General features: G+C 27.5%; 3 protein-coding genes across 3 annotated transcripts; 2 read left to right on the top strand and 1 right to left on the bottom strand.

Annotated features, from left to right (window-relative positions):
* Window positions 1–5068: 5068 nt before the first annotated feature.
* On the top strand, window positions 5069–7080 carry LOC114193183 (protein neprosin-like). The gene is made up of 7 exons (XM_028082897.2): window positions 5069–5293; window positions 5412–5498; window positions 5593–5790; window positions 5877–6041; window positions 6151–6204; window positions 6425–6571; window positions 6666–7080. The coding sequence occupies exons 1-7, from the start codon at window positions 5147–5149 to the stop codon at window positions 7035–7037; spliced, it is 1170 nt and encodes a 389-aa protein (XP_027938698.2). The 5' UTR covers window positions 5069–5146; the 3' UTR covers window positions 7038–7080.
* Window positions 7081–14233: 7153 nt separating this feature from the next.
* Window positions 14234–17475, top strand: LOC114193182 (rop guanine nucleotide exchange factor 5-like). Its single transcript, XM_028082895.2, has 7 exons — window positions 14234–14746; window positions 14930–15046; window positions 15141–15295; window positions 15424–15498; window positions 15582–15872; window positions 16235–16591; window positions 16693–17475. The coding sequence occupies exons 1-7, from the start codon at window positions 14518–14520 to the stop codon at window positions 17167–17169; spliced, it is 1701 nt and encodes a 566-aa protein (XP_027938696.2). The 5' UTR covers window positions 14234–14517; the 3' UTR covers window positions 17170–17475.
* Window positions 17476–18164: 689 nt separating this feature from the next.
* On the bottom strand, window positions 18165–21239 carry LOC114194088 (cucumisin-like). Its single transcript, XM_028084139.2, has 9 exons — window positions 21124–21239; window positions 20927–21021; window positions 20607–20841; window positions 20004–20526; window positions 19827–19930; window positions 19513–19734; window positions 19314–19425; window positions 19025–19238; window positions 18165–18865 (listed from the first exon to the last, which is right to left on the bottom strand). The coding sequence occupies exons 1-9, from the start codon at window positions 21201–21203 to the stop codon at window positions 18321–18323; spliced, it is 2130 nt and encodes a 709-aa protein (XP_027939940.2). The 5' UTR covers window positions 21204–21239; the 3' UTR covers window positions 18165–18320.
* Between the last annotated feature and the right edge of the window lie 2464 nt (window positions 21240–23703).

Below are 23703 nucleotides of genomic sequence, written 5' to 3'. Positions count from 1 at the left end.
GAGATAAGTATGTGTTTATCTTTCTTGTTCTTATTTCCATTATTATCTTAATAAGTATCAATTTAAACTATTAAATAATTTTAATTTATTACATAATTAAAACATGTTCGAAAGTTTATTTGTACTTTTAAATTTCATAACTAACTTTTGATATGATTATTTTTATTTTTATTTTTATAATTATTTGTCCTTCATTTGATATTTTGTTCTTATTTCCATTATTATCTTAATAAAGTATCAATTTAAATTATTAAATAATTTTAATTTATTACATAATTAAAACATGTTCGAAAGTTTATTTGTACTTTTAAATTTCATAACTAACTTTTGATATGATTATTTTTATTTTATTTTTTTATAATTATTTGTCCTTCATTTGATATTCTTGTTTGTTACACACACACACACACACATATATATATATATATATATATATATATATATATATATATATATATATATATATATATATATATATATATATATTATGTTTATGTTGGTGAAAAAAAAGCTCCGTATAGCATATTTGGATTGAATGTTTTTTAAAAAATAATTTAATTAAAAAAGAAAAAAAACATTTTTATTATTTAAAACATATCAATTAATATATAAAAAATTAATTAATAAATTCAGTATAGAAAAAATATATATTTTGCATTATTACTAAATGAAATACAGCTCTTACATCTTATAAAATCTTTAAAAGGTAAACATTTTTTTTTTGTATATTTGAAAAAGAAAACTTTTGAAGTTTAAACAAACAAATACACAGTTTGATGGATAAAAATAACAAAAGATTGTTAATACCATTCAAATGTGTTGGTCGTAATTAGAGTGTATTATATATATATATATATATATATATATATATATATATATATATATATTAAGTTATAAGAAGAAATGTTTAAATAATAATATATAAAGTAAAACATAAAAGGTTATAGAGAAAGGTTCTTTTCAAATTTAAGAACTATATTTTGTTTTTTATTAATGTATCATGGACACTTTTATAAGTTTTGTTTTTTTTTTCTTTGTCTCTTCAAAATACATGTTCACCAAAATAAATATTTTGTAAATAATTAGTGCTTCCAAATACATGTTTAAATTCGGTTTATTTAAACATGTTCGAAAGTAGTTATGTTATAAAAATATTTTTATATAAATTAACGTTATTCTAGAAGATACTTGGAACATCAACAGATAATAATAATAATAATAATAATAATAATAATAATAATAATAATAATAATAATAATAATAATAATAATAATAATAATAATAATAATAATAATAATAATAATAATAATAATAATAATAATAATAATAATAATAATAATAATAATAATAATAATAATAATAATAATAATAATAATAATAATAATAATAATAATAATAATAATAATAATAATAATAATAATAATAATAATAATAATAATAATAATAATAATAATAATAATAATAATAATAATAATAATAATAATAATAATAATAATAATAATAATAATAATAATAATAATAATAATAATAATAATAATAATAATAATAATAATAATAATAATAATAATAATAATAATAATAATAATAATAATAATAATAATAATAATAATAATAATAATAATAATAATAATAATAATAATAATAATAATAATAATAATAATAATAATAATAATAATAATAATAATAATAATAATAATAATAATAATAATAATAATAATAATAATAATAATAATAATAATAATAATAATAATAATAATAATAATAATAATAATAATAATAATAATAATAATAATAATAATAATAATAATAATAATAATAATAATAATAATAATAATAATAATAATAATAATAATAATAATAATAATAATAATAATAATAATAATAATAATAATAATAATAATAATAATAATAATAATAATAATAATAATAATAATAATAATAATAATAATAATAATAATAATAATAATAATAATAATAATAATAATAATAATAATAATAATAATAATAATAATAATAATAATAATAATAATAATAATAATAATAATAATAATAATAATAATAATAATAATAATAATAATAATAATAATAATAATAATAATAATAATAATAATAATAATAATAATAATAATAATAATAATAATAATAATAATAATAATAATAATAATAATAATAATAATAATAATAATAATAATAATAATAATAATAATAATAATAATAATAATAATAATAATAATAATAATAATAATAATAATAATAATAATAATAATAATAATAATAATAATAATAATAATAATAATAATAATAATAATAATAATAATAATAATAATAATAATAATAATAATAATAATAATAATAATAATAATAATAATAATAATAATAATAATAATAATAATAATAATAATAATAATAATAATAATAATAATAATAATAATAATAATAATAATAATAATAATAATAATAATAATAATAATAATAATAATAATAATAATAATAATAATAATAATAATAATAATAATAATAATAATAATAATAATAATAATAATAATAATAATAATAATAATAATAATAATAATAATAATAATAATAATAATAATAATAATAATAATAATAATAATAATAATAATAATAATAATAATAATAATAATAATAATAATAATAATAATAATAATAATAATAATAATAATAATAATAATAATAATAATAATAATAATAATAATAATAATAATAATAATAATAATAATAATAATAATAATAATAATAATAATAATAATAATAATAATAATAATAATAATAATAATAATAATAATAATAATAATAATAATAATAATAATAATAATAATAATAATAATAATAATAATAATAATAATAATAATAATAATAATAATAATAATAATAATAATAATAATAATAATAATAATAATAATAATAATAATAATAATAATAATAATAATAATAATAATAATAATAATAATAATAATAATAATAATAATAATAATAATAATAATAATAATAATAATAATAATAATAATAATAATAATAATAATAATAATAATAATAATAATAATAATAATAATAATAATAATAATAATAATAATAATAATAATAATAATAATAATAATAATAATAATAATAATAATAATAATAATAATAATAATAATAATAATAATAATAATAATAATAATAATAATAGTGATTTTACAGTCTTAATGAGATGACAATGTCTTCTTTCAGCAACGCCATTTTATTGAGGAATGTCAGTGCAAAAACTTTGATGTATAGTTTCATTATAGACAAGTAAAGTGATAAAATTATTAGAAGTGTATTCACTCCTAAGTCACAACGAAAAGTTTTTATGGTAGCAAAGTATTGGGTCTTTACAAGAGCATTAACATTTTTGAAAATTGTGAGATAATCATACTGACATTTCATAAGATAGATCGAAGTGAAACGAATAAAATCATTAATGAAATAGACATAATATGTAGAACATCCTTTTGTGGATACAGGAGAAGGTCCCCACACATATAATGCACAAGATAAAAGATGCAAGAGAAGAAGAAATACTTTAATTAAAAGGTAAAGCGAAAAATTTTGTCAATTTATAACCACTATAATAAAAAATATAATGATTGTCCAAAGTACCCAAGACTTCGGTAGACGCTAAAAACTTTAAACAAGATGTAGAAATATGACTCAAACGAGAATGTCAATGCCACAAATAAAGAGGTGAATAAGAAGAATATAAACGAAACAAAGATAAATCCACACTAGGGGCTGCAACTATTGACTTCTTGAACTGATTCAACACATAGAGTTCATCTGGCCTACGACCTATCTCAATTACCTTCTGAAATGTGTAGTCTTAACATTCAGATGGAGAGAAATACACATTATATCCAAAATAATAAATTTTCTTAACAGAAACAAGATTCATAGCAAGACTAGGTATGTAGTAAACATCAGATAAAGACAAAGATGGTGTGACAATGATACCAATACTAGATAATGAAACTGAATCACCATTAGCAGTTGCAATTGACATGGATGAACAAAAGAAGGCAAATGATGTGACATATGATTAATGACATATAAGTCAACGATCCAATTGTAAGGAGATATATTTGGTGATGATGTACCTTGAGATTGCAAGACTATGTTGACCTGCGGTTGGGAAACAAGTCTAACTTCCTTTGCTAATAATTCATTAACAACATCATCAACAAAGACAGAGGGCTATGATACAAAATTGAACTACACAAACTTTCAAAATCACTACGCAAGACCATAAGAAATTAAACCAAACATTGTGATTACCTATGAGTAATAGACGGTGCAAAAACACTCAATTCTGCAGGCTCAGTCAAGGCAAGTTGATCCCATAAGGTTGTCATGACAGAATAAAAGTCTTGAATGTTCATGTCATTTTGCATCAGTGTAGGAATATCTGTCTCAAGTTGATACTGTTTGGGAACTTAGACTGTGTATACAATCACGATAAATGATCTCATACCTCATTTGCAATATCATATTTTGCCAATTGAGCGCCAATCAAGTGTGTGATAGAATTATTGACCCACATGATAATTTTAGAGTTATCAACTTCTCATACCTCTAAATCTAAAGTAGTGGCATAATCACTGACTTGGTGTTAATCAGTTTTACCTTAACACCTGAAATATAACCCCGCGAATAACATTTTTCCTAACATAACTTTGGTAAGAATCAACTACCTTAAACATAAAATTATAATTGATTTAAAAATTGGTCTCTAAAATTTAGCTATCAAGATTTTGGCTAACAAAGGAATTGATTTATAAATTGGTCACTAAACATTAGCTACCAAGATTTTGACTACTAAAAAAATTACTTTCTAATTAATTAGTGACAAATTTAGTGACCAATTATAATTTTTTAGTCATAATAGTTCTAATTTATTAACTAATAATTTTTTATTTTACATACGTTATTTCTTACCTTTAAATAATATCATAAATAAAGCAATTAATACAATTGAATGTTAAACTTTACATTTAATACATTTATTCATAACAATAAATGCACTACGCTACAACATTTTTATTCAACTTCAAATACTGGTGCGTAAGGTGAACGTTCAATAAGAAATTGACAATAAAATAGTGAAGAGATGATTAGTACATTGGTCTTTGTTTTGTGTTTGGTGACCAGTGGTGCTAGTCCTGTAGTTTATGGTATTGAAAATATATTCAAAGAAGATTTGGAGCTAGAACAACAACTAAAGATCATTAACAAACCTTCAATCAAAACTATTCATGTATTTTATGTCTTCCTATAAATTAACTTACACTTTCTTTTGTTGAATCAAATCTCATTATATTCACTAACAATTTTTTTTTTTTTATGTTATATGTATTGTATTCTATATTTCATAGACAAAGCATGGAGACATTGTTGATTGTATTGATATTAATAAACAACCAGTCTTTGACCATCCTTTGCTTAAAAATCATAAGCTCCAGGTATTTATAAATTTCCTTAATTAACTTTAAATGTGGAAACTTTCAATATTTCTTTCTCGTAATTTCAATTTTTATTTGTGTTGTTTAATTGCAGAAAAAACCTAACTTTCAAAGACGAATCAAAGAAACAAGTGTGAAAAAATTATCTGATAGATCTATATTTGGACTTGATAAGCAACAACGTTGTCCTAAAGGGACAGTTCCTATTCTCAGAACAACAAAAAAGGATCTCATTCGGGAAAAAAATTTATTAAATAGTAGTATTTTCGTCCAAAATATTCCTGGTGTTCATGTATGTTGTCTATTCCAAAATTTCAAGATTTATTTCTATAAATTACGTCATGTTTAACATCTATTTAAATCTATTGAACTTTGTAGCTTGCAGAGGTAGCTGTCTCACCAAAATTTGGTCCATACTTCAGCGTTGGAGGAGATAATAGTGTTTATAATCCATACGTCACTAAGGGTCAAATGTCCCTTTCTCATATTTGGGTTCAAAATGGACCAATAAATTCTGCTAACAAAATTAGTTTTGGATGGCATGTGAGTTTTAATTTATGAAATTATATTTTTGTTTACAAAAATATTATGTAATCTTTATTAGTGTAATGATACAGAAAAAATATTTATCTAATATCAAGTTTTGGTGTAGGTGTCTCCAGAATTGTATGGTGACCATGATACCCATATGTACACATCATGGACGGTATGAAAAGATATAGTAACTTTCTTTTTTATATATAATTATTTACCTAACTTGTAGAAATGGGTTACAAAATAAACTTATTTATATGAAAATCAAATGTTCCCAATTTTATATAATTCGTTTTTACTTTATGTTAACCTATAAAGCATTTATAAAAAAGAAAAAAAGATATGATTCCTTCACTTCTAAAAAAGTTAACGTGATGTTAAAAAATATGCAGTCAGATAATTATCATAGGACAGGATGCTTCAACATAAGATGTCCAGGTTTTGTTCAAACTCATAGAGGATCATATATTGGTTCACGTGAAACAAATATATCATTCTATGGTGGACCAATTTTTGGTTTTTATAGTTCTATTACTCAGGTAACGTTGTTGGTATAAATTTTCGTGTAATATTTTATTATAGATGGAGGTGGAGAATTATTCTTGACAAAAATGTGTGTACATACATTTTCAGGATCCATTGACCAAAAACTGGTGGATAGGTAGTTTGGATTATAATATTGGATATTTTCCGGCAAAATTATTCTCCAATTTGGGTTCAGCAAATAAAGTAGGATTGGGCGGAAGGACATTAACTCTTTCTGGTTATCGTAGTCCTCCGATGGGATCTGGACATTTTCCTGATAGAAATTTTTTCCATGCAAGTTTCTATAAATTGATCTTTATTCAGAATGTTTCAAGAGAAAATTATATACCTGAAAAATATCAAATAGAAAAGTACATTGACAAACCTAAATGTTTTGGCCTTAGCTATTACGGTAATCTTCGTGGAAATTATGGAGGTGCTCTCCAATTTGGAGGACCTGGTGGTAACTGTGGTAATTGATTAGTTAATATATCCTCATGAACTTTGAAATTAAATTTTATTATGATAATATTTTTAATAATTTATGTTTCTACCATTATTGTGGTTAACAATTTTACTAAATTCATAGTTAAAAAGAAAATATTGTTCGAGATAGACTCGTTGCATACAAGATCTACATTATAGAATATAAAGAAATGAAATATTGCACGTAAGTGTCAATGTGTAGTACACAATGTAAAGTTGGTCATACTAAAGAACAACAAAAATGAATTAAATAGTATGATTTTAAAGGAGAGAAGTCACGTGCTTAAATTTATGACTTACTTTCCTATTTATAATAACTACCAAGGCTTTAAATCTTATATCTAAACCTCTAAAAAGATAAGAAGATAACAAAAGATATAATCCTTTATCTTTTGTTAAACAATTTTCTAAGTTATTGAAAAATCATCTTTAATCTTTCAATAAAAAAATACAGGTTTAGACCCACATTCCGAAACTAGAATTATTTTTCATGATTATCTCCTCGAATTCCCAGGTTGGTGCAATACAGGTTCGAACATTATTACATTATTTACGATACATACAATAATTTTTTCTTCTACGTACGTTTTCCTTTTATAGAAGGAGGATATAGATTGGAATGCTTTTCCATTTGAAGGATGGATCAAATGAACAATCAATCCAAGTTGGCTCCATACGCAATCATATAAATAAACTATAACGTTTTTTTTTTTTTTTTCAACTCTTTTCTTGTTGTATATAAAAAAACATAAGCTTAATTTAAATGTAGTAAATAAATGTTAAGCTTTTCTTATTATACTTTTCAGCTTCAATTATTATGCCATGCATTCGCAGGTGATTTGGAATTGCACTTCAAAATGTACATGTGGTTAATAAAATTGCATTACTATGAAAAAGCAAAAATTAAATTATATCAGTAGTTTATTAAATTTAGAATTTTCTATTTAGAAACTTGTAATTGAAAATATACTTTGAATGAGTTATATTAAAATATAAATTTTTAAAAGACAATCATTTTGAAAATAATTTTAAATTTATAAACCTAGATAAAAAATAAATATGAAGTTAATTTTTAAACAATTATTCAATAACTTTTTTTCATTAATAACTTTGATAACTTCATTTTAAAAAAAGTACTAAAATAAAACTTTTAAAAAAGCTTTAAAAAAAATATGAACGGGAAACGGGTATACATGAATCGGATACCATAACACTTGTATTCGATCTATTAAGAAACCGATAATTAAATGTTCCTAAATAAAACACTTCCATCGTGGAGAAGAGAAGAATAGTTGTACACCTGGGCTGGACCGCTTTACTATGGACACCCTCTCTTTAATTCACACACCCTTTTCTAAGAAGAAGATCGATTGTGTTGCGCTGAGCTGGTCAAATTGCCTACAGTCACCCTTCTTTTTTGCCTTTCACCTCCATATTGTATTTTTGGGCGGCACCCTACTTTTTATTTTATTTTGGGTGTTTTCTGGCTGCACCCTATGCGTTTTCACTTCTGCATGCCACGTTCTGTATTTTATTTTTGGGCTGGACTAAACTTTGTTTTCCGCACCCCATGCTTTCACTCTACACCCTTATCTCTTCTCACTTCAATATTTGGGCTTTATCATTCTGCACCTCACTTTTCTCTTATACACTACTTTGTTTTATTTGTTTTTTAACTTTTTAAGTTTTGGGTTTCTCTTTTACTAAATGTTTTAAGTTTCATAACCTTACCCTTCTTACTGTTTGGCACCCCATGTTTGCATATCTACACCAATATTGTTTTAAAAAGTAAAATAAATAATAATAACAAAATAAACAATAACTAATATAAATTGATAAAAAATATTTTTTCACATGACTTTTTCCTAATATCTCTATTGTTTTCTCATATGTGATATTTACAAGAAGGAAATGAATGTATATGTATGATCACACGGATATGATATCTTTTTTTTTTTTGTATTTCTTTTTAGATATATGTATGACCACTCGTGTCATCTAGTGTCTCAATATATAATGATATGATTACTCATACGGTTATCTATAAGTATTCGATATCATATATTTGTCGAGTCTAAAATTAAAAAATATACATTTCTTTTGTAGAGTATTTTTTTCTTAATTTTTGTGGAAAATGAACATTTTGAAAATTTATATATTTAATTAAAGGATCTATCTCCAAATAAGTGTTGTAAGTGCTAACACTTTAATTTTTATGATTTTTTCGTATTTCTTTCATAATAAACTAATGTGGCAAGTCCCAAACTTTTATTGTTTTTTTATTTGTTATCTTGTTATGATTTTGGTTGTGAAAGAAAGTATATACAATTGAAATATTTTTAAACTTTATTACTTGTTATTATTTTATTAAAGTTTTTAAAATGTTCTTATGAGGATTTGGGGCGTGAATCTTTTTACAGGTGACAAGATCTGAGTGACTTGATGACTCATGATGTGTGCTATAGAGGATTGAAACACAGTGGAAGATCCACCTACAAAAGATTATGAGAATGCAGGAAATAATGCTCAAGTCAGTAAGAAAACTTTAAGATATATGAGAATAGAGCAATGAGTATGATCATTTGTGTGTATTTCTTGGTAAAATACTATATGTATTCATAGGATTTTTGGGTCCTTTGATGTTTATAAAAAATGATAATATCAAGATAATATCAAATAATGTATGATAATTAGCGAAATAATAACAATAATGTGATACCTTACCTACCACATATTTTGTAAATGGAATGCTTGTAACGATTGTAACTGGCACTTTAATTGAGTTGTAACCGACTTTATATTAGCTTGAGTAGAGTTGTGTCAACTATATATATAATAAAATTAAATAATTTCATATCAAATCAAGTTCATATAATATTAGTCTAGATGAAACTAATTCAATTTAATCTGAGTTTAATTTAGTTATGACTTTATTCTGAAAATCCTTTTTTAAAAAGCTTATTTTAGAAGATTTTCAGAATAAATAATCAAAAAAACACCATTATATCGGGTAGAATGGTTACTTTCAAATTATGGGTGCTACTTCAAATCTTCAACCACAAAGCAACTATGCTTATCAATTTTATAATTGAAACTCTTACAAGAGCTAAACCTAACATTTAAAGTAACCAAATTGGAAATGAAACTATACAAAGAAACCCAAACTTTGCCTCACCGAAACCAAATTGGTTCTGTTAAAAAAATTAGCAACCACAAAAAACGGTTTTAAACTTTTTTTTCCTCTTCTAGGGTGTTCTAGTTCAATTCAATGGCAAAAAATAGACGAAGTTGAGTTTTGTCACCAACCAAACCAAAAAACAAAATTTTTAATGCTTAGGGGACCATTTCATACGGTGAATATTCATTTAATAAATTGCTCAGCGCTGCTATTTCAAATAAATAAAGAGTTTGCCCGAATTCACATGAAGAGTAGTGTGCAGTTAATGTTGACATTTTTTAAACAAATATCATTGATTAAAAAGAAATATAAAATGCAATTTAATAGAAATCACAGTTCATGTGATTATAAAGAAAACCCATTCGTTTCAAGAAATTTATTTTATTTATTTTAATTTGTTATTATTTACAAAATTCGTTTGTGTTTTACTTGTTTTCATTTATTGATTTTGTTTTGAACGATTTGGTAAAATTATATAACAATGATGAGAAACAAAACTTGTTGACAACAGTATTATTCCTCTAAATTGTTTTATCTTGCGTTAAATATGTTTTTAGTTTCTCAAGTTTTAATGAATTTTAAAATTAGTCATCTTCGAAATTTTATATCAATTTAGTCATTCATCTTTAGAAATACGTAAATTTAGTCTTTCTTATCCAATTTTATTAAGTTTAATTGACATTTTAAACGCATTTTATGATAATATTTGAGTTAACATTGAAACTAAAATGTGTCAAACGTGTAAACAATTCAAATACTATCATGAAATGCGCTTGGAATGTCAGATAAATTTAACAAAATTTGGTTTAAAGGACTAAATTCATGCTTTTTTAAATATGAAGGACTAAATTGGTCAAAATTTTTGAAGAATGGACTAATTCTAGATTTTACTGAAACTTGAAAGACAAAAACATATATAACTCTTTTATCATTTATAAAATTTGTTTCTTAAAAAGGTACATACATGTTCAAGACAAAATAATTGGCAATTGCATTGCATGAAGAAGAAAAACTCATAACGAAGATTATTAGCATTGTTGTATAGCCATAGAAAAACGATGGATTTACAATGCCGAAAACATCACGTGTTGGTATGGTGATCGAGTTTGAAATTCAGCACTTGTTCTTTATTCTGATTTAAAATTCAAACTACTATAGCATAGCTACAAAAAGTAGGAGAAAAACTTTCCTTAGAAAGTGCCAATTGGTAAGTAAAGCTAATTATTGCTTCAAGAGCATGGATTCAAGCCCAAACTCAACCTTTAAATGCACAAGCACACTGTGGACCAATAAAACTAGTATTTTGAATTTCATTTTTATTCAAACCAAAACTACTTCCAATAGTTTTTCTATTCTCTATGTTTTTAACATTCATAAGATTGTGAATAGTGATTTTCATTGACTAATAATTATTTTATAGGTACAGATGGAATCCAAGTGTATATGAAATGAATGAATTTTGGAAAATTAACGTAACAATCTGCAACGGATATAATAAAGTTGAACTCTTTTTTTTCACTTTGTTTATGTCTGTTTCATTCATCAAACAATAGCCGTTGTTGGTGGCTTACAGACAAAAAAGTCTTTTACCTTTTGTTCTTGGGAAGATTATGCATAGATGTAGAATAAGGGAGAAACATTTGAAAGCTTAAATCAATATAAACCAAAAATATATTGAAAAACATGCCATATTCTACTAAAAATATATGATAAAGAAAAAAAATAATGATATTTTGACTCACTTTTAACCTATCACTTTAATTACTCTTCAATTATTTATTTTAATTTTTTTAATGGTGTGATGTGATGATCTAAAAATAATTGAAATAATAAATTAAAAATGGGTCAAAAATAAACAAAAAAAATTCCTGATAATCTGAATATGTCAAACAATTACTCATTATAGTTACAACTTTTACTTAAAGAAGAGCTCAAAGAGATAAGTATCTGAATATGTCAGAGGTAAGAGGTAATATGTGTATACTTTATACCACTCTAACCATCTTAACATTGAAATTGATAATTTAGTATGACAAATTTGATTTGTAAGGTAAACTTCTAATATCATATTAGAAAATTTTATTGAACAATGGATAATATTATTTTTGGATGAATATTTACTTCTCTTTTGACGATAAGATGTATGAATATTTAATAACAAATCATAAGGATGTGATGAGAAAAATAGAAAGTGTATATGTAATAATTACATTGCTTTAAAATAAAAAAGGCTTCTGATATGCTAATACAATTCACAAACACATCTACATGAATATTGATGAACATGTAATCGTGTAGGAAAATACATGATAGGGCTTTTATATTTCATTATATTTGAAGAAGCATTTCTTGAACAAAAATGGAACTACACGTGTGATCGTTCCACGGTGAGGTGGATAGGACCTTTATACCCACCATTCGGTTTTTGAGTTAAAGATGTATTACATTAAATTTAAATTAAACCAAGAACTATCAATTCACAATTCTATTTATATTCAAATATATATACCTAATTCAACTGTTTCATTCATTACAAAGGAAACTTCTATCCTTCCTTTCAATTAATGATATGCCCTTTTATGAAAAAATTGTACTTCAATTTTACTAATACTAGCGCAGAGACAACCACTCAGTGTCTCTCTATTTTTTAAATAAAAAAGAAGAAAACTAAAATAGTTGAAGATTATATGCATGTAAATCAAATATAAGGATACAAGAGGAAAGAGAAAATAACAATATAATATAAGATAATAAGACGACAACCCTTTAATTTGAAAGAGAACAATAAATTTTTTAAAAGTAAGTAATAATATAAGAGTTAAATATGTTTGTTATTTTTTACTTTTGTAAAAATTGTAATTAGTTTTTTTTTTGAATTTTTAGACTAATTCAATTTTTCACCCTTTAATATCTAAAAATAGGTACATTTAATTATTTTAATCAAATTTTATTAAATTTATATGACATTTTACACGTATTTTTTAACAAATATTTAAACAAAAATATATTAACAGTGTAAATAATTCAAATATTATCATAAAAATGTTTATAATATTAAATAAATTTAATAAAATTTGATTAAAAAATATTAAATCCACATATTTTTATAATTGAAAGATTAAATTATACTTAAATTAAAAAATTGTAATTGAAGTTCATTGCGATTGTTTATAAGATGCAGATAGAATTCGAAAATATGAATTAAAAATATATTACAAAAATGTTTATAAATTATAGGAGATATTCACAATTAATTTTTAATAATAAAAGTAAAAAATAGATTAAAAAATAAAAATTATAAACATCTTTTTAAAAGAATTTGATATGAAAAGAGATAAAATAAAAAAGAAATAAAGCCATTTATACAAAATCTAGCCATTTTTGAAGCAACCGATAAGTTACTAGAACAATTGATGTGATACAAAAGATATTTTTATAGTTATTCCCGAATATTTATATTCTATGAATGACATGAATATGAAACAAGTACATAAGTAAGAAACTAAATAGATAATAAACTAAGTAATTTGAAAATAATATACACATATTTTATTTGTGATAAGTAAGGAAAAAAAATAGAAAACTATGTCAACGTACACAATTTAAAGTGTTGAAAGTTTGTAAGAATATTTTATATTTTTAATGTCACAAAAATAAATGTTGATAAAATATAAAGATTTTGAGGTAATTTATAAGACATATTTAATAAATTTCTTAAAAGTAAGTAATTATTAAAATTATAAAAGGGAAACAAAAAAATTCTATGGAGATTCATGTAGTAGTAAGTACTCACTAATATTAAACAGAAATTAGAAAGTGTAATATATGTTGGGAGTAAAACAAAAGTTCAAACTAAGTTTAAATTGTTTAGTATTATTTTGAACGTAACCACAAATTTGAGTTACTCAGAGAGCGAAAGTCAGAGAGACGTTGGTATGTCATGTGACGTGGCACTTCACACTTCAAATTTGGAACACAGAGTGAGTGAGAGAGAGAGAGCAAGAAACCACAACAACAACTGTTGAGTAACACAAACCTTTTCCCCAAAAGCTAACATTGTTCTTCATTTCATCGTCTTTTCCACGGTGCTGTGTCCACAGCAACCTCAACGGTCCCTTCATACACGATAATCTATAAAACCCACCTCCCAACTTCCTTTGTTTTTCAAACTCCTTCACTGTTACGGCAGGAACTGTTACTGTCGCTGTGTTGGGACATGTTGAAGGAGAGTGAGCCATCATTTGGGTGATTTTCGTTCAAAAAGCAAGGCTTTTCTGCTCAGGAAAGTTGTTCAAGATGGAGGCTTTATGCAACAGGGATGAAAATTTTCAGAAGAAAAAAGAAGGGCTTCCTTCTTCTGCCAGTGATTCAGCTCAAGAACTCAAAGGGTGTGCTTCTCCTCCTCTTGGCTGGCCTATTCGGAAGGCTACACTCTCCAAATGCCGCAAATCAGATGAGAAAGAAAATGAACCTGTTTCTCACTTGGAAGATACGAAATTTACCAGCATCAGTTCAAAAATGGCAGGTAAGAATATTTTCTGTACTGAAAGACTGGACAAAGTTTAAAAATTCACTCTCAATTTTTGAATTTTGATGACTCTATGAAGGCTGGGTAAGGACTGAAAGATTATCATTTCAACTTTGCCGGGTTTGGTTGTTAGTATTTATTTGGCCTTTTTCTAACTGCTGGGAAATAATGTTGGATCAGGAATCGATGCTATGAAGGAAAGGTTTGCAAAATTACTGCTTGGGGAAGATATGTCAGGATCTGGGAAAGGAGTCTGCAGTGCTTTGGCTATCTCAAATGCCATTACAAATCTGTGTGGTATGCTTTGTCTGTAACACACGCTGGATTGACAAAATTTTCAAATTTTCCTTTAATGGTTTGAATTTAAATTCGAATTTAATGCAACTTGTAGCCACTGTATTTGGGCAATTATGGAGACTAGAACCTGTTCCATGTGAAAAGAAAGAAATGTGGCGGAGGGAGATGGAATGGCTTGTAAGTGTTAGTGATCACATTGTTGAGTTAATACCTTCTTGGCAGACATTTCCAGATGGAAGTAAGCTAGAGGTATAATTAGATTGAATTCTCATATACAAATTCAATTTTCTTTTGAATAAAGAGCTCTCTACTTTGTAAGTAACTAAAACTAAAACAAGTTTTTCAATTTTGATGTTTATATATTGTGCATTCTGCAGGTAATGACTTGCAGACCAAGGTCAGATCTTTTTATGAATCTTCCAGCTCTACGCAAACTCGACAACATGCTTCTTGTGAGTGTTGAATCTTATTCTTTCGTGGTGTGCTAGTGGAGGAACTGCTCTGACATTCTCATGTAAACTTATCTTCATTACAGGAAATTTTAGATAGTTGCAAAGATATGGAGTTTTGGTATGTTGATCAAGGAATTGTAGCCCAAGATGCAGAGGGTTCAGCTTCGTTTTGCAAAAGAATTCAGCGACAAGAGGATAAGTGGTGGCTCCCTGTACCTCGTGTGCCCCCTGCTGGCCTCAGTGAGAACTCGAGAAAGCAGTTGAATCACACAAGAGAATGTGCAAGCCAAATTCTAAAAGCTGCCATGGCTATCAACAATGGTGCTTTAGCTGAAATGGAAGTTCCTGAGTCATACTTGGAAACTCTTCCCAAGGTATGATTATTTTCCACATAAATAGAAGTTGATGTTAGTATATGATTAATACAAATGATAAAAAAAAAGGTAAATTTATTTAGTGTCAACCAAATAGTTGTTATCACACCTCTATGATTAGATGAGAACCTAAAGAACTTTTAGACAATCACTCTGTCACGATATTCTAATTGAAATTCCACTGCAAGTAAACGTTCATAGAACGTGTAATCAGCTTTTTTTGATCATCTAAAATATAGTATACTATATACTGTATGCATTGCTAAAATCTAGTTGAAAGTTCTCTGCTGACTTATATAACATTGTGGTGAAATTTAAACTGGTTTTCACAAAGGGATTTTCCAACATTGTTAAACTTTCAGAATGGAAGAACTTGTTTGGGGGATTTTGTTTACCATTACATTACATCAGAGAAATTCTCTCCAGAGTGTCTCCTTGATTGTCTAGACCTCTCCTCGGAGCATGTGGCACTAGAGATTGCAAACCGTGTTGAAGCCTCAATATATGTGTGGCGTAGAAGAGCTCACTCTAAACCCCCACCTAATCCTAACCGTTCAACTACAAAGTCATCGTGGGAAATTGTGAAGGACTTCATGGCTGATGGAGACAAGAGAGAACTACTAGCAGAAAGAGCTGAAAATGTTCTAATTTCATTGAAGCAAAAGTATCCTGGTCTAACTCAAACCACCTTGGATACCAGCAAGATCCAGTGCAACAAGGTTGTTCCATGCTTCTATTTCCTTATTTTCATCAAGCTTTTGCACTCTTTTCTCTCAAAGCCTTTCACATTAACACATCTTATTTCATTTGAAACATTCAGGATGTTGGAAAATCCATACTAGAGAGCTATTCAAGAGTTTTGGAGAGCATGGCGTTCAACATTGTAGCTCGCATAGACGATTTGCTATATGTGGATGACTTGACCAAACATTCAGATAGGTTTCCATTGGTTCCAATGAAAGTGTCTGTCTCAGGCACTCCTCACAAAGCAGTTGGCACACCAAGCTTTTCTCCTGCTCCACCACTCATTAGTCCTGCAAGGGGAGAGAGATCTCCTTTCCTCAACAACAACATTAACAACAACAACAACAACAACAACATCATGAAACCTCAACGTCGTGGCTTTGGGGTGAGAAGAGTATTGTCGAATTATCTTGGTGCAGAATCAAAAGAAACAAAGAATTTTAGCAGTTCAACTGTGGTGGCGAATGGTTCTAACCCTAACCCAAGCAGCAATAAAACAGAACAGGTAGAACATCATAAGAAGCCACATGCCATGAATGGCAAGACAAAATGACTGGTGGGGATTTTTACAGTAAAGCAACCATATCCTTGTATCATTTATTGGTAGCATCTGTTGTTTGTTGAGTCCTAAAGATGTTCTGTTGTTAGTTGATAATAGAAGTGTTAAGTTGTTGGGATTATTATTTGCAGTCTTCAGCTGAAATCCGACAAGGGTTCAGGACCAATTGTATCGATTAGGAGATTGTATTTACTGTAGATCATTTATCTAATGTATTTAGAGGACATGGTTTTCAGTGTTCTTCCTTCAAAAATGGTTTTCAGTGTTTAGAGGCCATGTCTCTTGGTTTTTCTTCCATCAGATCATGCCTGAATTTTTTATCCCAATTTTTTTTATAAGTCCAATTTTTATTAATTTGGTGTTCAATATTTCGTAAAATCTTCACTTTAGAAAATTAGCAGTTTTCTTTCAAGCACATTGTTGTCTTTTATAATGATTTTTCGAAGGTATTCTATAATTTGAATATTAGAAGACGGACGTAATTTATAGATGCTATATAAATTTTTTTTGACGCACTACACCGTCATTTTTACCTCTTGCTGTTTCTGTTTTTTCTGTATATACTCATCTTATAAATATATGTCGAAATGGAGAAAACAAATTCAATCTGATGATGAACAAAATTTTTCTTTTAAAACAGAAGAATTTTAAACTTTAAATTAATTTTAACCACAAGAAATAATGATCTAATTTTCTCAATTAAAATATTTTTTTAATTTATTAAACTAATCGCATTATTTAATAATTATAAATTTTTTTCTCGTTTCCGTTCAATATGCTTTCCCTTGATCCAGAAGAACCTGTAAGCCTAAATGTATCCTTTATTTAATTATAGTGAAATAACTATATTCATATACACCTTAAATGCACTTTAATGATAAAAGGATCTCATAAACTTTTAAAGTCGCTACTTTTATGCCTTTAGAGACTACTATGAGTTTTTATTTTTCCAAAATATGTGTAGATGGACATTTTCTGTGATAAATCTGGATTCATTTGCAGCAACCAATATTTTTTTTTTCTTGTGTTATTTGAAGCTTTTGAATTGGAATTTGTTACAATGGATCGGAAACTCTAACGCAAAGTATTCAGGGACACAATTGAAGGTTTATCTAAAAGTTTTTCAGAGATCCTTGGTAAACATATTATGCAGACAATGAAATAACTTTTCGATCAGTATATACTACAATTGGTGTTCTAACTTGAAAAGTGCCATCATCCCAAACCAGAGAGGCAGAGAGTATATCTGCATTAACACTCCCTTCAATTATCACTGAGAATGACTTCTTCTGCCCAATTGATGTGAAGGATAGAACATTTGGTTTCACCTGAATATCCAGCAAAGATGGTGATACCACTTTGGCTCTGTAACGAGACCTTTCTGATCCCACATTTGTAACCGTTCTATGATAAACACGACTGAAAGATGAGACATTTACGTACAGAGCAAATGATGGGAGATTGAGGTCATACACAGCTTCTTTCTTGGCATGTTTACTACATCTGCTATGATCTGTAGTGAGTATTCGAAGCATTTTATCTGTATAACCCTCTCCACACAAGAACTTCACATAATCTGCTTCACCAATATCGTACACTAAACCAGGATTTACTGCTTTAATAGGATTAACTTGTCCCGCACCATATGCAAATTCAGCTTCAGGATTAAGAGTAGGACTCATTGGTGTAGCTGTTAATTGGGGTTGTAACAGAGAAAGTCACACTTGGTCGATTAATTCGAAGCATAACAAGAAAAAGTGGTGAAGAAATACTCCTTTTTTCAAATATGTATACGTTTTCTGAAACAATTATATTGAAAAATATCTTGAAGATGCAGAACAAACTTTACCTGTGGTCATTAATGCAGACTTGATCATAGCAGGGGACCAATTGGGGTGAAAAGATTTGACATATGCAGCAGATGCAGCTGCATGAGGGCAAGCCATTGAAGTGCCAGACTCTATGTTGTATTGCACTGCTCTTTTGTCACCTTTAAATGTTGAAATTGGATACAGTGGAGACCATGCAGCTAGAATGTTAACGCCCGGAGCAGCAAGATCAGGCTACAATATCATGAAATAATACGTATCAGCATTTTCAGGTTGAAGATGACGATTTCACGTAGATTTTAGATTTACCTTGAGAGTGTTTGGCGTAATTGGATTTGGACCTCTTGATGAAAACGAAACTACGAAAGGGGTTTGTGAGTCATTGTCTTCGTCACTCCTGAATATTGTAGCAGTTGAATTTCTGCGAATTGGGAAGCATATACCGAATAAGCCAGTGATCTCAGAAGAAGAAAAAAAAAATTACAAATAACAACACATGAAGCTATACCTCGATGAAATCATGTAAGAATGTACGAGGTTAAAGTTCCTTAGACTAATGAAAGCTGCGGGTAGTGCATATGTTGTTGGCCCATCTTTTGGATCAGTGGCTCCAACAAGAATCCCAGCAGCCCCAGACAAAACCCCCACATCGCTAGGAGACGTAATTCTGTCACACAGAACGATCTTTCCTTTTACTAAATGTTTATCCACAGTGCCGTCGGAGCAAAACCTGACCAGTAAAATTCTAAATTTAAATCCACATTTTTTTTCTAAATAGACAAGGAAAAATAAAAAATCACGTATGGATCAATATTCTGATACCTGGATTCGGAACTATTGTATCCGTCCGCAGTATTTGGTACATCTCCGGCGTATATGAGTGGAAACATTTTGTTTTTTAGATCAAAAGTGTTAATTGTAACCCCCTGTACACAAAGCAGAGCCATTCATAAGAAAAAACAGTTTCAAGCAGGTTGGAGTATTATTAAAATAAGGTACCTCAAGAACTATGCCATTGCCCAATTGCACTTTGGTGAGGAACTTTCTGTCAATGGTGCTAGCAGCTACAGAGAGTATCCAAGGTGGGTAAGTGGTCATAGAGGAAAATCGAGGACCCAAATTATTGGCTGAATTTGACGTTAATATGCCTCTCTTCATTGCATGGAAACTTCCTATATCATACGCACTTTGGAAATAGGGATATATCTCTATGTTGTTGTAGCCGGTTGAAATGGAGATTATATCAACTCCATCAGCAATTGCTTCATCAAATGCTGCTAGGGTTTCAGCCGCGGGACAACCTATTTTGAGCCAACATGTTTTGTATATTGCAATGCGTGCTGATGGAACTCCTCCACGCGCTGTCCCTGAGGCAAAGCCTAGTAGACTCGCAGACTTAACAAAATTTCCAGCAATTGTTGATGCAGTGTGTGACCCGTGGCCTTGTGCATCTCTCGGAGATATGATATCGTCTTTGCCATAGTCACCTTCAATGTTGATATACTTTGCTCCAATGATTTTGCTGCATATACAAGTGCCAACAAGCTTTAGTAAAAAATGAATTTATTTATAAGGACTAGTGAAATCATTAGCAGGACTTACTTGTTGCAAGTAAAGTTGTGGCATGATCCCTTCCATTTGGTTGGTGGAGGACCAAATCCTTCGTCACTGAAGCTCTTCGACTCTGGCCAAACTCCTGTGTCTATTACTCCAACAATTATGTCACTCTCAAAACTTGTTCTTAGGATTTTCTGTGAAAGGCCTATGAAGTCCCATGATCTAGTTGTGTGCGGATGACTCTTCTTGTTTGGGAAAACAGAGACAACACTGTCCATTTCTGTCACAATACGGTGGTATTAACGCCTTGTTTTTTCTTCCTAAAACGTAAGTAATATTTGAGATTAAAAGGCATATTATAGTACCTGCCATTCTTCCCGCTTCCTCTTGCGTTAACTTGATAACAAATCCATTAAAGCTTTTCTTGTAACTATGAAGTATAGCTTTTGGTTCAAAGTCGCTGGAAAAATGTACCTTTAGATAGTTATTTTTTTCTTTTTGTTTTGAACGAGTTTATCATACAACCATGATTAAACTATGAACATAAATTATAGCATTCAACCTGCCAAGAACTTTTTGTGCCATGGTCATATGAAGAGAAGGTAAGGATGTGGAGTCCATGCCCTTAGGGTGGTCACCCATGTAGACAATGTAAGTCTGGATTCAGAAAATGAAAATATGAAATTAAAGAGATGAACTTTTGAACACCATAGTGAAAAATGCAAAGCTAAAAAATAATAGGAAAAAGTATATAACGAAAGAATGCTTATATATATTTGCCTTCCTATCTTTCTCGGAATATGTCTGATTAATTATCAGACTGAAGATGAGTGTTAAAAGAAGGCTAAGCCTTAAAGAAATCATGTTCACACAGAAGATCAAGATGAGAAGCTTAAAATTGTTTCAGGAGTTGATGAATGTGTTCATGGCGGTTCGAGCGAAGATTATTTATGGTGGAGGATAGTGAACTTTGCCTGTGGCTTTCAAAATCGTTGCACAGGAGTAATCAACAATGGCTATAAGCTCTCCTGTGTAAAAGTGACCTATGAGTCTTCTTTATTGTTTACAACTGTTAAACTTTTTCAGTTTACGCTTATTCATCCTAATAATCTAATATAGTTCTATATAATACTATATAATACGAAGAATTACTAATTCTACGTGATTCTAAGTTATCTTTCTTTGTAAAGAATAAGTATTAAATGCATTAGGTTTATACCTTATTTTTTAAAGAATTATTGGGTGATTTAGATTGCGTCATTAGTTTTGACTAATAATTATATGAAATATGAAATGTTATAGTTTATAGGGAGATCTAGAGTGTACGAAAAAGCATTTAAAAATGATAATTTTACTCCAGACCTATAATAATTAATATTGACTTCTAAAAAAATAATTAGCTTAACTCGAGTGTGTGGTTTTCTACTTTATCTTCCATTATGTTATTTTTTTTTCTTTTTTCTTTTTTCATTTTTAACGATGAAATTATCTTATATCATGTTTATGTTTCGTATCTCATCATAATTAGTTTTTGGTTTAATTACATTTTTTCAGCTTAGTTTTAGTATTTCTACTCATTTTGTTACTGAACTTTTTTTTTGGCTCAATATAAGATATTGATTTTAAAATTAAACGTATGCGTGACTCTTCTTTTTCGTATGCAATGTTGATCTTTGATGCAAACAACACCAGTTCCTGGTTAACAAATGTGCCCCATTTTATGGTTGTCATTTTCCATCACACAGTGAGCAACATGATTAGTTACATAATGTGATTTGATTGCCATGAATTAGTAAAATATATTTCATGTTTGAATAGTTTACAGTATTTTTTCAGAAGTAATATTTTTTAAAATATATCAAATTATTTTTATATTCTATTTCACTTGGTTTTTAAAATATTTATTAGTGTCCTTTACCAGACTAAATTAACTAACTCAGTAATATTAGAAAATTAGTTATTATATATCTAATAGTATTGAGTTTATTACATTTAATCATGTAAGTAAACAATAATTAAATAAATAGCCGATCTCAATAATTTTCAAAATATATTTAAAGTAAGTATAATTTTAATCTTTAATCTTCATGTAATAAGCTTGTGATATTTTACTTTATCTTTCTCCTACACACGTATTACGTTCTTTTATCTTTTATCTGAATAAATATATGAAAGAAGTACATCGTTTTTAATTCCTAATATTACTTTACAACAGATGATACTGGATCAAAATTATATGGACATAATATAATTTTTTTTTCCACACACATACTTATTAGTGTATTGATTGTTGCTCAAATAATTTTTCATGTTTGTGTTCATTTCTGGCCAAATCATCATTCATGTTTGCCATCAAGTGCAAGAGTCACTCGTCTTATATTTGTAGGTACGTAACCAATAAGAGGAAGAAAACCAACATGCAGCACTTTCGTGACATAACATGCTTGTGATCACATGTATATGTAGAACAATGATTAAGTAGCCAATGGTTTTATTTATTTTAGTAGTTATATATGTTGTTGATTATACAAGAATGTCATTTTAAATATTTTAAATATAGTGAAAGAATTGATAAAAAAACTGTGTTTTATTTTCTGTATTTTCGTAGTTCTTGTCGACCGAGATATATTCATATTACACTAATTTTCTGTCTAAGCTAATGTATTAGGTAATTTTAGTGTCCACTTTTCACTTCTTCGGTAAATAAGTTCTCTTCAAGTACAGGTGCTAAAGAGTTCTCTTCTGGTGTGGATAGTATGACTTCTGCCAGGGAGTCTACAAAGACACTTGAATGTTCAAATTAGTTACTGACAACAAGATAATGAAATTGCAATAAATGGTACCATTAACCTACCTCATGAATAATGACTATTTATCATATTTGGATGGTTCTTTGGATGGTTCTGCTTGTTGGGTTTAGGCTTTACAGAATTATCTTATTTTAGGATTTTTCAATGTGTTTACTAATCCTTAATCCTTATGTGATTCGTCCTTTATGTATACGTGGATTCATATCGCAAGAGTAATATACATGTCCTTATAGCTTCTTGGTGCATGTTGAAATATCCTCAGCCTTCCCGAAGGCTGAAGTGTACTAAGTATATGTATATATAGAGATGTCAAAAAATCCATACTCACGGGT

Source organism: Vigna unguiculata, chromosome 8, assembly GCF_037176805.1.
Source record: "Vigna unguiculata cultivar grain cowpea cultivar isolate G323 ecotype 2 chromosome 8, ASM3717680v1, whole genome shotgun sequence".
In the NCBI taxonomy this organism is placed as follows: Eukaryota; Viridiplantae; Streptophyta; class Magnoliopsida; order Fabales; family Fabaceae; genus Vigna; species Vigna unguiculata.
The sequence above is the reverse complement of the archived record's forward strand: the minus strand, read 5'-3'. Positions and strand labels throughout refer to the sequence as shown.

Bases quoted from the DNA above. Each gene is read 5' to 3' on its own strand.
- LOC114193182 (XM_028082895.2), top strand. From the start codon at position 14,518: ATGGAGGCTTTATGCAACAGGGATGAAAATTTTCAGAAGAAAAAAGAA. The intron at 14,747-14,929 runs GTAAGAATATTT...ATGTTGGATCAG, and splicing joins CATCAGTTCAAAAATGGCAG to GAATCGATGCTATGAAGGAA. The intron at 15,499-15,581 runs GTGAGTGTTGAA...TCTTCATTACAG, and splicing joins AACTCGACAACATGCTTCTT to GAAATTTTAGATAGTTGCAA.
- LOC114194088 (XM_028084139.2), bottom strand. From the start codon at position 21,203: ATGGGTGACCACCCTAAGGGCATGGACTCCACATCCTTACCTTCTCTT. The intron at 21,022-21,123 runs GTTGAATGCTAT...ACATTTTTCCAG, and splicing joins GCACAAAAAGTTCTTGGCAG to CGACTTTGAACCAAAAGCTA. The intron at 20,842-20,926 runs GTACTATAATAT...GTATTGTGACAG, and splicing joins GGAAGCGGGAAGAATGGCAG to AAATGGACAGTGTTGTCTCT.
- LOC114193183 (XM_028082897.2), top strand. From the start codon at position 5,147: ATGATTAGTACATTGGTCTTTGTTTTGTGTTTGGTGACCAGTGGTGCT. The intron at 5,499-5,592 runs GTATTTATAAAT...GTTTAATTGCAG, and splicing joins TTAAAAATCATAAGCTCCAG to AAAAAACCTAACTTTCAAAG. The intron at 6,205-6,424 runs GTATGAAAAGAT...AAAAATATGCAG, and splicing joins ATATGTACACATCATGGACG to TCAGATAATTATCATAGGAC.